Source organism: Papio anubis, chromosome 4 (assembly GCF_008728515.1).
Source record: "Papio anubis isolate 15944 chromosome 4, Panubis1.0, whole genome shotgun sequence".
Classification (NCBI taxonomy): Eukaryota; Metazoa; Chordata; class Mammalia; order Primates; family Cercopithecidae; genus Papio; species Papio anubis.
Genome location: NC_044979.1, coordinates 125,878,727 through 125,895,012, shown reverse-complemented (window position 1 = coordinate 125,895,012; position 16,286 = coordinate 125,878,727). Strand labels below are relative to the sequence as shown.

The following is a 16,286-nucleotide window of genomic DNA, read 5'->3' as shown; positions in this document are numbered from 1 at the left end:
ATCCAGCCTTGTGCAGAGGGCGCTTGCTTCACTGGGAGCAATTTTGATTTCTGCGTATGCTGACAGCACTGCCCTGGAGGCTTTCTCAGTGAACGACTGCAGCAGCTGACCGCCCTGACATTTAGGGACAGTGTGCATGATTACCCTGTATAATGCAGACCTGTACAGATTAGGGAGGCCGGGTGCAGTGGTGAAGGGGTGGCCTACCCTTCCACACCTGTGGGTGTTTCTCGTTAGGTGGAATGAGAGACTTGAGAAAAGAAATGAGACACAGAGACAAAGTATAGAGAAAGAAAAAGTGGGCCCAGGGGACCGGCGCTCAGCATACAGAGGACCCACATCGGCACTGGTCTCTGAGTTCTCTAGTATTTATTGATAATTATCTTTACCATCTTAAAGATAAGGGAGTGGCAGGATAATAGGATCATTGTAGGGAGAAAATCAGCAGTAAGACATATGAATAAAGATCTCTGTGATGTGAATAAATTTAAAGGAAAATGCTGTGCCTTGATATGCATACGCAAATATCTCCATAAACCTTTTAGCAGCATTGCTCCAGCAAGTCCCACCTTTTGCCGTAAGATGGTTTTCCATTGCTCAGATGCTTTTCTCTATCTCAACTGACAAAAGGCCTTCTTTCCTCTTGTACTAGTCCTCCTCAGCACAGACCCTTCACAGGTGTCAGGCTGGGGGACGATCAGGTCTTTCCCTTCCCACGAGGCCATATTTCAGACTATCACATGGGGAGAAACCTTGGACAATACCTAGCTTTCCTAGGCAGAGGTCCCTGCGACCTTCGGCAGTGTACGTGTCCCTGGGTACTTGAGTTTAAGAGAATGGTGATGACTTTTAACCAGCAAGCTGCCTTCAGGCACTTGTTTAACAAAGCACACCCTGCACAGCCCAAAAACCTTTAAACCTTGAGTCACCACAGCACATGTCTCTTGCAAGGACAAGGTTGGCGGTAGGGTCACAGATTAACAGCATCTCAAATACAGAACAAAATGGAGTCTCTTATGTCTACCTTTTTCTATATAGACACAGTAACAGTCTGATCTTTCTTTCTTTTCCCCACATAGTGGCTCACACTCAGCACTTTGGGAGATCAAGGCAGGAGGATTATTTAAGTCCAAGAGTTTGACAGCAGCCTGGGCAACAAAGTGAGACCCTGGCTCTACAAAAAAATTGAAAAATTAGCCAGGTGTGGTGGCACACACCTGTGGTCCCAGCTACTCAGGCGGCTTAGTGTGGAGGATCACTTGAACCTGGGAGGTCAAGGCTTCAGTGAGCTATGATCATGCCACTGCACTCCAGCCTTAGCAACAGAGACTCAGTCTCAATCGATCATTCAATCAATCAATCAATCAAAAAGGGACCTTCCCCTGCAGGAATCCACCTCTGATCTACCCTCCATAATTTCATGTAAAAAACCTTCCTTTAAGGCCAGGCACGGTGGCTCACGCCTGTAATCCCAGCACTTTGGGAGGCTGAGGCAGGTGGATCACCTGAAGTCAGGAGTTTGATACTATCCTGGACAACATGACGTAACCATATCTCTACCAAGAATACAAAAATTAGCCAGGCATGGTAGTGAGCACCTGTAATCCCAGCTACTGAGGAGGCTGAGGCAGGAGAATCACTTAAACCTGGAAAGCAGAAGTTGCAGTGAGCCAAAGTCATGCCACTGCACTCCAGCCAGGGTGACAAAGCGAGACCCTGTCTCAAAACAAAAAACAAAAAACAAAAAACCTTCCTTTAATCTTACATCAGATGTGTGGGTTTTAAAAATTATTTATGTGTTTTATTTATTTTATTTTATTGAGACGGAGTCTTGCTTTGTGGCCTGCGCTGGAAGGCAGTGGTGTGATCTCAGCTCACTGCAACCTCTGCCTCCCGGGTTCAAGCGGTTCTCCTGCCTCAGCCTCCCATGTAGCTGGGATTACAGGCGCCCGCCACCACACCCAGAAATTTTTGTATTTTTAGTACAGATGGGGTTTTGCCATGTTGGCCAGGATGGTCTTGAACTCCTGACCTCAGGTGATTTGCCCGCCTCGGCCTCCCAAAGTGCTGAGACTACAGGTGTGAGCCACCACACCTGGCCTATTTTATTTTTTTGAGATGGAGTCTCACTCTGTCGCCCAGGCTGGAGTGCAGTGGTACGATCTTGGCACACTGCAACCTCCACCTCCAGGGTTCAAGTGATTCTCCTGCTTCAGCCTCCCGAGTAGCTGGGATTATAGGCGCAAGCCACCAAGCCGGGCTAATTTTTGAATTTTTTTTTCTTTGGAAACAGTTTCACTCTCGTTGCCCAGGCTGGAGTGCAATGGCACGATCTTGGCTCACTGCAACCTCTGCCTTTCGGGTTCAAGCAATTCTCCTGCCTCAGTCTCCCAAGTAGCTGGGATTACAGGTATGTGCCACCACACCTGGCTAATTTTGTATTTTTAGTAGTGATGGGGTTTCTCCATGTTGGTCAGGCTGGTCTTGAACTCCTGACCTCAGGTGATTCGCCTGCCTTGACCTCCCAGAGTGCTGAGATTACAGGCTTCAGCCACCACACCTGGTTGTTTTTAATTTTGTATGTATTTTTAATTTTTAAAATAGAGATGGGAGCCGGGGATGGTGGCTCACACCTGTAATCCCAGCACTTTGGGAGGCTGAGGTGGGCGGATCACCTGAGGTCAGGAGTTCGAGGCCAGCCTGGCCAACATGGTGAAACCCCATCTCTAATAAAAATACAAAAATTAGACTGGGCGTGGTGGCTCACGCCTGTAATCCCAGCACTTTGGGAGGCCAAGGCGGGCAGATCACGAGGTCAGGAGATTGAGACCATCCTGGCTAACACGGCAAAACCCCGTCTCTACTAACAATACAAAAATTAGCTGAGCGTGGCGGTGGGCACCTATAGTCCCAGCTACTCAGGAAGCTGAGGCAGGAGAATGGTATGAACCCGGGAGGCAGAGCTGTACTCCAGCCTGGGCGACAGAGCCAGACTCCGTCTCAAAAAACAAACAAAAAACAAAAATTAGTCTGGCGTGGTGGTGGGTGCCTGTAGTCCCAGGTACTCTGGGCACTGAAGCAGGAGAATTGCTTGAACCCAGGAGGCAGAGGTTGCAGTGAGCCAAGATCGTGCCACTGCACTCCAGCCTGGGTGACAGAGCAAGACTCTGTCTCAAAAAAAATAAATAAATAAAAATTAAAATTAAAAAATAAAATAACAAAAGAGATGGGGGTCTCACGATGTTGCCCTGACAGGTCTCAAAGTTCTGGGTTCAAGCAACCCTCCTGTTTTGGTCCTCCCAAAGTGCTGGGATTACAGGCATGAGAAACCACAGTCGACCACAGATACCTAAGTGATACACATTTTACAAAGCACTTCATAGTTTCACTTGGTCCACAAAACCCTGGTATTAGGCCAATTTTAGAGAGAGTGTGACTTGGTCAAGGTCGCCAAGTAGGTGAGTTGGAGAGCCTAGATTAACTGTGGATGTTGTGGGCACCAGCATTTCCTTATAATGCTGACCATCTGGCTGGCTGTGGTGGCTCACATCTGTAATCCCAGCACTTTGGGAGGCTGAGGTAGGCAGATCATGAGGTCAGGAGATCGAGACCATCCTGTCCAACATGGTGAAACCCTGTCTCTACTAAAAATACAAAAATTAACTGGGCTCGGCAGCGCATGCCTGTAATGCCAACTACTCGGGAAGCTGAGGCAGGTGAATTGCTTGAACCCGGGAGGCATTGCAGTGAGCTGAGATCGCACCACTAAACTCCAGCCTGGCGACAGAGCTAGACTCTGTCTCAATAATAGTAATAATAATAATAATGCTGACCATCTATTTCTTTCACTTTGGGGAAAATTTTTGTTGAATTGTTTACATACAAAAGAGCTGAAAAAGACTTTAGGGTATGAGTGCTAAGCATAAAAGCCTCCAACTTACTTTGAAACACAAATTCTGCAAGGTTTAAAATACTTGGAACTCTTTAACTTACTGTTTTATCTTTTGTTTTGCTTTTTAGACAGGTCTTGCTCTGTTGCCCAGGCTGGTGTGCAGTGGCGCAAACATGGCTCACTACGGTCTTGACCTCTTGGACTCAAGAGAGCCTCTTGCCTCAGGCTCCTGAATAGCTGGGACCACAAGCGGGCACCACCATGGCCAGCAATTGTCTTTTCTTTTTTTTTTGAGATGGAGTTTCGCTCTTATAGCCCAGGCTGGAGTGCAATGGCACAATCTCGGCTCACTGTAACCTCTGCCTCCCGGGTTCAAGTGATTCTCTTGCCTCAGCCTCCTGAGTAGCTGGGATTACAGGCGTGCATCACCACGCCTGGCTAATTTTTTTTTTTTTTTTTAAGTAGAGATGGGGTTTCACCATGTTGGTCAGGCTGGGCTTGAACTCCTGACCTCAGGTGATCTGCCCGCCTCAGCTTCCGAAAGTACTGGGATCACAGGCGTGAGTCACCGTGCCAGGCCTAATTTACTACTTTTTTTTTTTTTAAACAAGAGTCTCGCTCTAGTCACCTACGCTGGAATGCAGTAGCACGATCCTGGCTCACTGCAACCTCTGCCTCCAGGGTTCAAGCAATTCTCCTTGCCCCGGCCTCTTTGAGTAGCTGAGACTACAGGCATGTACCACCAGGCCTGGCAAATTTTTTTTTTTTTTTTTTTTTTTTTTTGAGACAGAGTTTTGCTCTGTTGCCCAGGCTGGAGTGCAGTGGCGCAATCTCGTCTCACTGCAACCTCTGCTTCCCAGGTTCAAGCAATTCCCTTGCCTCAGCCTCCCAAATAGCTGAAATTGCAGGCACCCACCACCATGCCCTGCCAGTTTTTGTATTTTTAGTAGAGATGAGAGTTCACTATGTTAGCTAGGCTGGTCTCGAACTCCTGACCTCAGGTGATCCGCCCTCCTCAGCCTCCCAACGTGCTGGGATTACAGGCATGAGCCACCACGCCCGGCCTAATTTACCGTTAATAGACCTATTTTCTCCCTCACATTTCTAAGCTACAGATTTGACTCTTGCTGGCTTATGTTATCTTCAGGTGATTGGTTCCAAGGCTTCTATGGATAACAAAAATCCACAGATGCTCACGTCCCTTATATAAAATGCCACATTATTTGCATATAACCTATGCATATCCTGCTGTATGCTTTAAATAACCTCTAGATTACTTATAATACCTAGTATAATGCAAACAGGATATAAATAGTTGTTACACTGTATTGTTTAGGGAATGACAAGGAAAATAGTCTACATGTTTCCTACAGAAATGACCCTGAATTTTTTCAAAAAAAATTATTTTGAGACAGGGTCTCACTCTGGGCTGGTGTTCCGTGGCGTGATCATAGCTCACAGCAATCTTGAACTGGGCTTCTGCGATCCCCCCACCTCAGCCTCCCTAGTGGCTGGGACTACAGGTACATGCTACTGCACCTGGCTGATTTATTTTTGTTGGTATCTCACTTTGTTGCACAGGCTTCAAATATTCTCAATCCTCGATTGGCTGAATCGATGGACGCGGAACTCAGGGAATTGGCGCACTGACTGGACAATCAATGAATGCATCACAAAATCCTTTCTGACCTTAGGGCAAAAGGCCAGTGCCCCTAAAGGATTATTCCACACCTTTCTCCTTGTAGCAATGACTCCTACCAGGGAAAGGCAAGGCCAGTCACGCTTGCATTTTGTCACTTGTTCATTTCTCTTTGATTCAATGTATTTGAATCACCACTACACCTGGACACGAGGGACATCTGAGTATTAACACTACAGACTCACAGAAGTCCCGAGCATCCAGGAAAACGAGTAGAAGTGTCTTCTATAAACCCAGGAGGGAATATGCTGGGGGACTGGCCAGGAGTGAACTCTGCTGAGGCCCTCTGAGTCTCTTTCAGGAACTGAATGTTTAGGCACTCCAGGAACACAGTTGATAGGAGGCAAGACGCAACTGGTTAATTCCCTCAATTACCAGCATCTCACTCATCTGGCAGTGATGTAGGGCTCTGAAACTCAGAAAAAAATCAGAAAACAGAACCTATGAAGGCCGGGTGTGGTGGCTCATGCCTATAATCCCAGCACTTCGGGAGGCTGAGGCAGGTGGATCACCTGAGGTTGAGTTCTATACCAGCCTGGTCAACATAGTGAAACTGTCTCTGCTGCTCACTTTGGGGAAAAAAAAATTAAAAAAAAAAAGACCTGCTGATCCTTTTGTAGTTGATGACTGGGTTTTCACGCTCATAGATGGAAGTGTGCCTCCCTCAAAACTGGTTACATTGACACATTACCCATCTGACATGAAAAAGCGGCCTACTCCAAACTGAATTCCATCCCCTTAAAGTTCTTCCCTAGCACGGAGTGGGGGATGGCAGCCTGAGTGTTTTAAGAGGAGAAGGCTACAACACCTTAAGCAGAGGAAATGCACCTTCAGGGGAACTGCACATATTAAGAATGCTTTTTTATCTTCAATCTGGGCGTCCAAGGGAGAAGGGAGAGAATATAGTCACCGGTTTAGTTAGTTTATGGTTAGGGCCAGTAAAGTCCCTTCCTCATCCCTCTTTTCCACTTATCACTAGAGACAGAAACTAAGAACCATGACTCCAGGCTGCTAAAAGCCTAAAGCAAAAGAAAACAGAACAAAAGGTGGGTTGCACAAGCTTGCTTGGAAACAGTAGAGGAATAGCGACATGCAGTGCTGACCTGGCCACAGGGAACCAACCCCAAATAGACCTAGTCCTGTTTCCTTTATCATTCACCTGATTAAAACAATGTAATTTTTTTTTCTTGAGACAGTCTTGCTCTGTCACACAGGCTGGAGTGCAGTGGCATGGTCTCGGTTCACTGCAACCTCCGCCTCCCGAGTTCAAGCGATTCTCCAGCCTCAGCCTCCCAAATAGCTGGGATTACAGGCATCTGCCAGCACGCCTGGCTTAAAACAGTATTTTAAGCAGTTTCCTACTACTGCTCAGCTTACTTAATTCCAGACCCACAGCACCTGGAACCTTTGAATTGAGGACACGTTTGTGAGTGAGTTACTCCTTATATAACCCCTCAGGGAGCTGTCAGATCGGGGAGGATGCTAATTTCTTTTTTTTTTTGAGACGGAGTCTCGCTCTATTGCCCAGGCTGGAGTGCAGTGGCGCGATCTTGGCTCACTGCAAGCTCCACCTCTTGGGTTCACGCTATTCTCCTGCCTCAGCCTCCAGAGTAGCTGGGACTACAGGTGCCTGCCACCATGCCTGGTTAATTTCTTGTATTTTTAGTAGGGACGGGGTTTCACCGTGTTAGCCAGGATGGTCTCGATCTCCTGACCTCATGATCCCCCATCTTGGCCTCCCAAAGTGCTAGAATTACAGGTGTGAGCCACCGCACCTGGCTGAGGATGCTAATTTCATAACCAGAGACAATAGACTAAATGAACCACATCTTGGAAGAAAATGACTTTATTCTAATTAACTCACAAAGAATAAAATCGTAACAGCTAGTTTAAGGAGGTAACACATTTTGCCCAGTCCCAAATTCTACAGAGTAGGAACACACCCCCTTCCATTTCAGTTCTGAAGCAAGGAAGCTAGGAATGACAGGAGAGGTTTAACTGATGGTTACACTTTATACCTTCACTATCAATTCTATTTTTACACTAAATTAACTTAAGGTATGAGAGCTGATTTTCCATCTCTCCAGGTTGAACTTCTTGATTAGGCCAATCCTGCAAACAGAAAAGATTAAGTTAGAAGAGTGCTGGCTTCATATACTCAACAAAACAGAAGACTTCCAAATTATGAAAGCAGCGACAAAAGGTCAAGGCTATGGCCTTTTTTTTTTTTTTGGATAAAAAATAGAGATGATGTCTTGCTATGTTGCCTAGGCTGGTCTCGAACTCCTAGACTCAAGCAATCCTCCCACCTTGACCTTCCAGAGTTTCCACCAAGTTTATGGTTTTGTTTGTAAGCTACTGAAGGCATCCTACGACTAACAACACACCCTCAATCTCAAGAGTTCCCCCGAGGAACTTAATTAACTCCTTTCACTCAATGAGGTACAGATACCAGGTATCAGTCTTTTCGTCTATTCCCGGATTCTGGTGACAACAGAATCTAATTTTATATCCACGGCCTTAAAGATAGGAAGTCACTCACATCCAGTAATCACAGTAAGATCTGGCATACTGATTTATACCTTCTTTTTTTTTTTCTTTTAAATTTGAGACGGAGTCTCGTACTATTGCCCAGGCTGGAGTGCAGTGGCGGGATCTTGGCTCACTGCAACCTCTGCCTCCTGGGTTTAAGGGATTCTCCTGCCTCAGCCTCCTGAGTAGCTGGGATTACAGGTGCCTGCCACCACACCCAGCTAATTTTTGTATATTTAGTACAGACAGGGTTTTGCCATGTTGGCGAGGCTAGTCTCAAACTCCCGACATCAGGTGATCCACCCGTCTTGGCTTCCCAAAGTGCTGGGATTACAAGTGTGAGCCACTGCGCCTGGCCTATACCTTCTAAAGGAAGAAGAAAACTCAGAAAATGACTAACAAAAATTACTAGAAACCTCTGGCCCAGTTGTTAGGAGTTAATTCTAGAGAAATTTCAACAAAGTCTTGTCTAATTTATTAATTTATTAAACATAGATTCCCCTAAGTTTTACAGGATCCAGGAATTCCACTGTGAATTAAGCAGATGTAAATTGGACAAATCACCTACCGTTTGCAAGTCGGCACTGTTTCAGCACCTCACTGAAACCCTCACAGAGCTTGATGTCACCCTGGTTCTGGGCACACTCCAGAAACTGTTTGATCTCATAGAAGCAAGGCTGCTGCTGCTGTGCCAGCTGGGTTCCCTGTGGCTCCTGTGAAGGCAAAACATTCAACATTGCTGAGAAAGAAAATCATACGTACGCCTAGACAATAAAGAGTATCCATCCTCTTTGAGGTTAACGGAAAATGGAACTAGCACCAGATGCAAATTAAAGTTTCCATCTATTAACATGGAAAGTGAAAACATTTATTTTTTTATTTTTTTTGAGATGGAGTCTCGCTCTGTCGCCCAGGCTGGAGTGCAGTGGCGGGATCTCAGCTCACTGCAAGCTCCGCCTCCCGGGTTCACGCCATTCTCCTGCCTCAGCCTCCCAAGTAGCTGGGACTACAGGCGCCTGCCACCTCGCCCGGCTAGTTTTTTGTATTTTTTAGTAGAGACGGGGTTTCACCGTGTTAGCCAGGATGGTCTTGATCTTGTGACCTCATGATCCGCCCGTCTTGGCCTCCCAAAGTGCTGGGATTACAGGCTTGAGCCACCGCGCCCGGCCGGAAAGTGAAAACATTTAAATCTTCATTTACTTAAAAAATATTTTAGGCCGAACGTGGTGGCTCACACCTGTAATTCCAACACTTTGGGAGGCGAGGCCGAGGAGGGTGAATCACTTGAGGTCACACGAGTTCGAGACCAGCCTGGCCCATATGGTGAAACCCCGTCTCAACTAAAAATACAAAAATGTAATCCAGCTACTCGGGAGGCTGAGGCAGCAGAATCGCTTGAACCCGGGAGGTGGAGCCTGGGTGACAGAGCACGACTCCACCTCCAAAAAAGAAAAAATTAAATAAATATTTTTAGTAAAGATAGGGTCGCGCTATGTTGCCTAACCTGGTCTCAAACTTCTGGCAAGCAATCCCCTCACTTCAGCCTCCCAATGTGCTGGGATTATAGGCATAAGTCTCTGTGCTCAGTCAAAAGTGAAAATATTTAAAAGCAGAGAGCCAACAGCTTTAACAAAATTCCAGTTATAACTAGAAAGATTCATAAAGATGCAAATAAACAAGAATTGTTATCTTGTGAAGCTTCAGGGAGGAAAAATGGCAGTATTATAGAAAAATGGATGGAGCAGTTTCAAGCACACCAGAAATACAAGAGCATATACACCTATGCTCATTAGACTAGAAAACCCATACACATCAGAAAGATGGGTAATGGCAAATATCAGGTAAAAGAGCACAGAACTACGCAAGATTTTTGATTCGTTAACTAAGATCAAGACAGGGTTAGTAAGAAGTGTCTCTGGGATGAAATATTCAAAGGGAAAAGTGGTTGTTTTTACAGTGAGTCAAGTGGACTGTTACAAGTCTACTCCTTGGGAAGTAGTACAATTCGTACAGTACTTGTTGGTGCTGGCCTAAGGCAATAACTCAACGACCAAATGTGGCTTTAAAACCCATTGTCTATTAACAGCACAGTGGGTTCTAAAATCAAAGACAAGTCCTACACATAAGGAACTTACAAACATCTGGGTTTTCTCATAAAATCCACCCATGGAAGGGAAATGCTGCCTAAATTCCCACCTGGTAAGTGATGTCAGGACTCGCAGGCTCAGCATTACTTCCTCCACTGAAGCCCCCAGTAATGGCATGACCCAGTGTGTGTCCCACAGCAGAGCCCACAGCCACGCCAGCTGCAGTGGTTGCCATCTGGGCCATCAGACCTGGCTGCCGGGGTGCAGCAGCAGAAGAACCAACTGCAGATGGGGGTGCCGCTGCTGGTGGCTGAGCGACAGGTGCCGGCCTGGGTGCAGCTCTCATCTGAGGTGCCCGGCTATGAAAGAAAATAACAAAACATATCAAATTCCCAATTCCAACCAGTTTTGGAAATTGTCAACTTAACTTACATATTAAAATGGACCTCAAGATTTTCATTTCAAATTATTTACATCATTTTATCGCTTCAATTTTTTTTTTTTTTTGGAGACAGAGCTTCGCTCTTGTTTCCCAGGCTGGAGTGCAATGGCTCAATCTCAGCTCATTGCAACCTCTGCCTCCCAGACTCAAGCGATTCTCTTGCCTCAGCCTTCCAAGTAGCTGGGATACAGGCACCCGCCACCACGTCCGGCTAATTTTTTGTATTTTTAGTAGAGATGGAGTTTTACCATGTTAGCCAGGCTGGTCTCAAACTCCTGAACTCAAGTGATCCACCTGCCTGGGCCTCCGGAAGTGTTGGGATTACAGGCGTGAGCCACCACCCCCGGCCACTTTAATCTTTTCTTGTAACAGTAATAGCCTAGGACAAACTAGTTTTTCCTGCTTTTTTGCAACCATTTCCATGTATTCACATAGCCCACAGTATCTTTAAAGACATATCCAATATGTCATAAGAAATATAGACTATTAAAAGTTAGAAAGATTCTTACAGAATTCATTCATTCAAGTATTAGGTTAACTACAAGGCGCTGGTAATAAAACTGTGAACAACAGACAAAAATCTCTCCATTCATGGAGTTTACATTTTATTGAGGGATCGAGTAACTAAAAACAGGCTGGGGAGTGGTGGCTCTTGTCTGTAATCCCAGTGATTAGGGAAGTGGAGGCGAAAGGATCATTTGAGGCCAGGACTTTGAGACCAGCCAGAGCCACATAATGAGACCCTGTCTCTACTAAAATATAAAATAGAATAAAGTCGCCAGGTGTGGTGCACAGGTGGCGCACGCCTGTAGTTCCAGCTACTCTGGAGGCTGAGGTGAGAGAATAGCTTGAGCCCAGGAAGTCAAGGCTGCAGTTAGCCATGATTACGTCACTCACTACAGCCTGAGTTAGAGTTAGCCTCTGACTCAAAATATAAATAAATATTCTAATTAAGACCTAAAGATGGTCAACTGGGGAAATAATCTAGTCCAATTCCTTCATTTTACACATTAGAAAACAAGACTGGCGAAAGTGACTCGTCTGAACTATTATACCAAAAGCAACTTCAACTATTCCTCATCTGTTCAACGTTCAGATGCTTTCAACAATTTTGAGACCCCCTTCTTAAATAACAAAAGACTAATTATGTCCTGCATGTATTTAAAAATCTCCATATGTATCACGCTCCCTCTGACCATTTCCGGATCATTTCCTTGGGTGTTCTTTTCCCCCAAATCAGGCTAGGTCAAAGGTTATGCCTTCCTAGCACCTGGCCATAACGTTATGCCTTTCCCGTTGTTTGGATAGGAAGCTTTTTCTGTAAGTGAATTCCCTCCCCACACTCCCCTAACACACGTTTTACGCTCCATCTACCCCCGCCTGGCCGAGGCGAGCCCACGCCGCAGCCGGCCTTGGTTCGCCCCCGCCCGTGGCCTCCCTCTGCGTCATTGCCCCAGTAGGGTCCTGACGGCCACGCTTTGGTCTCAAACCCCGCGATGGTCTCACCTGGCCGGAGGGGCCATGCGGGAGGTGCGGCTTCGGCTTCCACGCGGCATCCTAGGTACTCGACGGCTCGGCCTCGGGACCTCTAACAGCCCGCGAAGAGCTAAGCGACTTCTGAGAAGACCGGAAGACGGGAGGCGGAGCTGGCCTTAATGCGCAGCCAACCAGCACACAGGCAGAGGACTTCCGTTCTCCGACGTCTCCGCAGCCTGAAGGTCACTGGAAGAGGAGGACGTCACGGGGACGCCTCGTCCTTCGCGACGGACGTCATGAACGTGGCGCCAAGATCTTTAAAACCTGGAAGTTCCTGTGGTTGGTCCGCAAACCTTGTCCTCCGGTCCTCGCATCAGAGCGCTTAGCATTTTGCTTCCTAGCGCAGCTGAACCATCGCTGCTTCCTTCAAACATTTGTATTAAATCCAACCTTAAGAGTGCCTCACATCTCTGGCTGGATTGCCAGGGGACCTTGGGCCGATTGCTTAGTTTTGTGAGCATTCAGTTATAAGGGCAAATATTTTTGGAGGCACAGTGTGGACGCGTAGTATGAACTGAATGAAAGAAATCGTTTTCGCCAAGAATCGAGAGTTGAGTTAGTTCTATTTGGTATTTCTTGTCTGTGGATCCAGTCAGCAAAAGTTAAATTCAGGCAGCAATAATGTTTTACATTTATGTATTACTATTTATTTTCAGTTCCTTTTCGTATGTATTACAGAATTTGCGTCCAGAATTGGGATAGTAACCATACACTGGTAAATTCAACAAAAATTTACTGAGTGGCTAGCTAGGTTCTGGAGATACTTCACCAAATCAGGTAAGATTCTACCTTCACGAAGTTAAGTTTCACGGAGGGAAGACACAAACACCTATGTAAATCAGGTGGTGGTGACATGAAAAGCGAGGAAGGAGACTGGGAATTAAGAGGTTATGCAAGGCGGGGGTCATTTGAACCCAGTCCTTGAAGAGGTTGGGGGAAGCAAGCCATGTGTTTATGAAGGATAAGAACGTTACAGGAAGAGAGAACAGCAATTGCAAAGGCCCCAAGGATCTGTGCTTTAGTGATACTTGGTGTGAAATGCTTTTTTTCTTTTTTTTGTTTTTGAAATGTAGTCTCGCTCTGTCTCCCAGGCTGGAGTGCAGTGGCGCGTTCTCGACTCACTGCAGCCTCCGCCTCCCGGATTCAAGCGATTCTGCCTCAGCCTTCGGAGTAGTTGGAATTATAGGCGCACGTCAACACCCCTGGCTAATTTTTTATTTTAGTGGAAACGGGGTTTCACCATGTTGGTCAGGCTGGTCTCGAGCTCTTGATCTCAGGTGATCCACCCACCTCGGCCTCCAAGTGCTAGGATTACAGGCATGAGCCACCAGGCCCAGCCTGAAATGCTTTCAACAGTTACATTAAGCATCGCTAAAGTAAGGGGAAATTTGACTAGTGGCATTTCATAATGGGCTCATGAGAAAGTCCCTTGCAGTTGGCAGTGAGGTTTATTGAGGAGAGGAAGCAGAGATGGAACCCCCATTTCTGCTTGATGTCAATCAGAAATTTCTCCCTTCCACCAGAGGAAGTGGAGTTTTAAAACAGCCTTCCCATGTCCCAGCAACGGCAGAATGTACTTGAAACTAAAGGGTGAATAATGTGGGAGCTAAGCTATGAGGATGCAAAGGCAAAAGAATGATATAATGGGCTCTGGGGATATGGAGGGATGTGCTAGGGGGATAAGGGATAAAAGACTACACTGTTCAGTACGGTGTACACTGCTCGGGTGATGGGTGTATCAAAACCTCAGAATCACCACTAAATAACTTTTCTATGTAACCAAACACCACCTGTTCCCCCAAAACTATTGAAATAAAAAAAATTAAAAGATCGTTCGAACAAAAAAAGGGCGAATAATACAAAAACCTTTTGTAAAAAACAAAGCTTTATTATTACATAACTTCTTAAAGGAATGAATGCTTTACAAATAATATGACTTTTTACTTGCTTTTAGATAATTCATAAGCAGAGATGAAGAAAATGAGTCTTACATAGGATACATCCTGGCACAAGAAGAGTTTAGAGTGAGGAGAACTTTGGACAATTCAAGACAGAAAGGAATCCAGACCAGAACAGACACCATCTTACTCAAACGTGGCTAAGTCATTCATTCCTAAATTGAAAGAATATTAGATGTTCATACAAGGTTATTTTGTGTTGGTAAGGGATTGGAGAAAACCCAAATTCCTGCCAATAGAAAATTGGTTAAAAAAATAATGGCAGGCCGGGTGCGGTGGCTCATGCCTGTAATCCTAGCTCTTTGGGAGGCCGAGGCAGGCGGATCACGAGGTCAATCGATCGAGACCATCCTGGCTAACATGGTGAAACCTGTCTCTAGTAAAAATACAAAAATTAGCCGGGCGCGGGGGCACGTGCCTGTAGGCCCAGCTACTTGGGAGGCTATGAGGCAGGAAAATGGCATGATCCTGGGAGGCAGAGGTTGCAGTGAGCCAAGATTGCACCACTGCACTCCAGCCTGGGCGACAGAGTGAGACTCCATCTCAAAAAAAAAAAAAAGGCATATTCACATAATAGGCAACTATAAAAAAAGAATGAGGAATCTTCTCTGTATATTAATATGAAATGATTTCCAAAATAAACTACAAGTGATAAAAAAGCAAGGGACAGAATTGAGTACAGTGTGCTATTATTTGTGTAAAACAAACAAAAAGATCATATTGTATATGCATAAAATATCTGAAGTTGATAACACTGGTTGCCTTTAGGCAGTGGGACTGGTTGTCTGTGGTGGGGGTAGGGGCATTCAGTAGCTTTTGGATTTTGAAGCAGTTAATGTATTCTATCCAAAAAACAAATTAAGAAAAAGTTAATTAAAACAACGAAAAACTCAGAATTGAAAATACCAGAATTCTGCTACATATCATTTATAGTTTGCTGAGACAGATGTGTGAAGTTCACTCTGTTTTTTTGAGACGGAGTTTTGCTCTTGTTGCCCAGGTGCGATCTTGGCTTGCTACAACCTCTGCCTCACAGGTTCAAGCAATTCTCCTGCCTCAGCCTCCCAAGTAGCTGGGATTACAGGTGTGCACCAGCATACCCGACTAATTTTGTATTTTTAGTAGAGATGGGGTTTCACCATGTTGGTTAGGCTGGTCTCAAACTCCTGACCTCAAGTGATCCACCTGCCGCGGCCTCCCAAAGTGCTAGAATTACAAGTGTGAGCCACTGCGCCTGGCCAGTTCACTCTTTAGTAAAATTTCTATAGCAACTTCTCATTCCATGGTGATTTCAGTCACTCTCAACAAATTTACTTATAGTTACCAATATTTGAACTTTTGCAGGTGTTATCATAGATATGACATTGGCTGAATGGACTCTTGAATATTGTAGTAAACCTTCTGCTCAAATTAGGTAACAGGCATTTGAAGTTTTAAAATTATGCAAACTGTGTTCCAGAAATTTTACTTCTAGCAATTTAAGAAACTGTCATGATTGTACCAATAAATGTGTTGTAGGGATGTTCATTTAACAAAATGTATAAAACAGGGAAAACTTGTAAACAACCTAAGTGTCCTATAATAGAATTCGTTAAATAAGTTACGATATATACATATGATGAAATGTATGCAGCCATGAAAAAATGTTATGAGGGGCTGGGCACAGTGGCTCAAATCTGTAATCCCAGCCCTTTGGGGAGCCAAGGTGGGCAGATCACTTGAGGTCAGGAGTTTGAGACTAGCCTGGCCAACACGGTGAAACCCCATCTCTACTAAAAATACAAAAAAATAGCTGGGTGTGGTGGCTCATGCTTGTAATCCCAGCTACTTGGGAGGCTAAGGCAGGTGAATTGCTTGAACCCAGGAGGTAGAGGTTGCAGTAAGCTGAGATTGCACCATTGCACTCCAGCCTGGGCGACAAGAAGGAAACTCCGTCTCAAGAAAAAAAAAAAAAAAATTAGGAAAGAATATTTGACATGAAAGGAATTTTTACAATACATACATTGCGTGAAAGAGCAGATTACATGATAGTACACAGTGTATTTATATTTTGAGAAAGTAAATATATATTTTGAATATTGGAATTATATATACCCAACTAATAATGTTATCCATTGAGTCATGGAATTATAAGTGATTT

At 45.2% G+C, this 16,286-nt stretch overlaps 1 protein-coding gene and 1 pseudogene across 1 annotated transcript; one reads left to right on the top strand and one right to left on the bottom strand.

Moving 5' to 3' along the window:
* The first annotated feature begins 6,199 nt into the window (after positions 1 to 6,199).
* Positions 6,200 to 6,292, top strand: LOC116274824 (annotated as a pseudogene).
* A 1,127-nt stretch (positions 6,293 to 7,419) lies between these two features.
* On the bottom strand, positions 7,420 to 12,410 carry CHCHD2 (coiled-coil-helix-coiled-coil-helix domain containing 2). Its single transcript, XM_003895952.3, has 4 exons — positions 12,159 to 12,410; positions 10,320 to 10,569; positions 8,692 to 8,836; positions 7,420 to 7,703 (listed from the first exon to the last, which is right to left on the bottom strand). The coding sequence occupies exons 1-4, from the start codon at positions 12,206 to 12,208 to the stop codon at positions 7,693 to 7,695; spliced, it is 456 nt and encodes a 151-aa protein (XP_003896001.2). The 5' UTR covers positions 12,209 to 12,410; the 3' UTR covers positions 7,420 to 7,692.
* Positions 12,411 to 16,286: the final 3,876 nt, after the last annotated feature.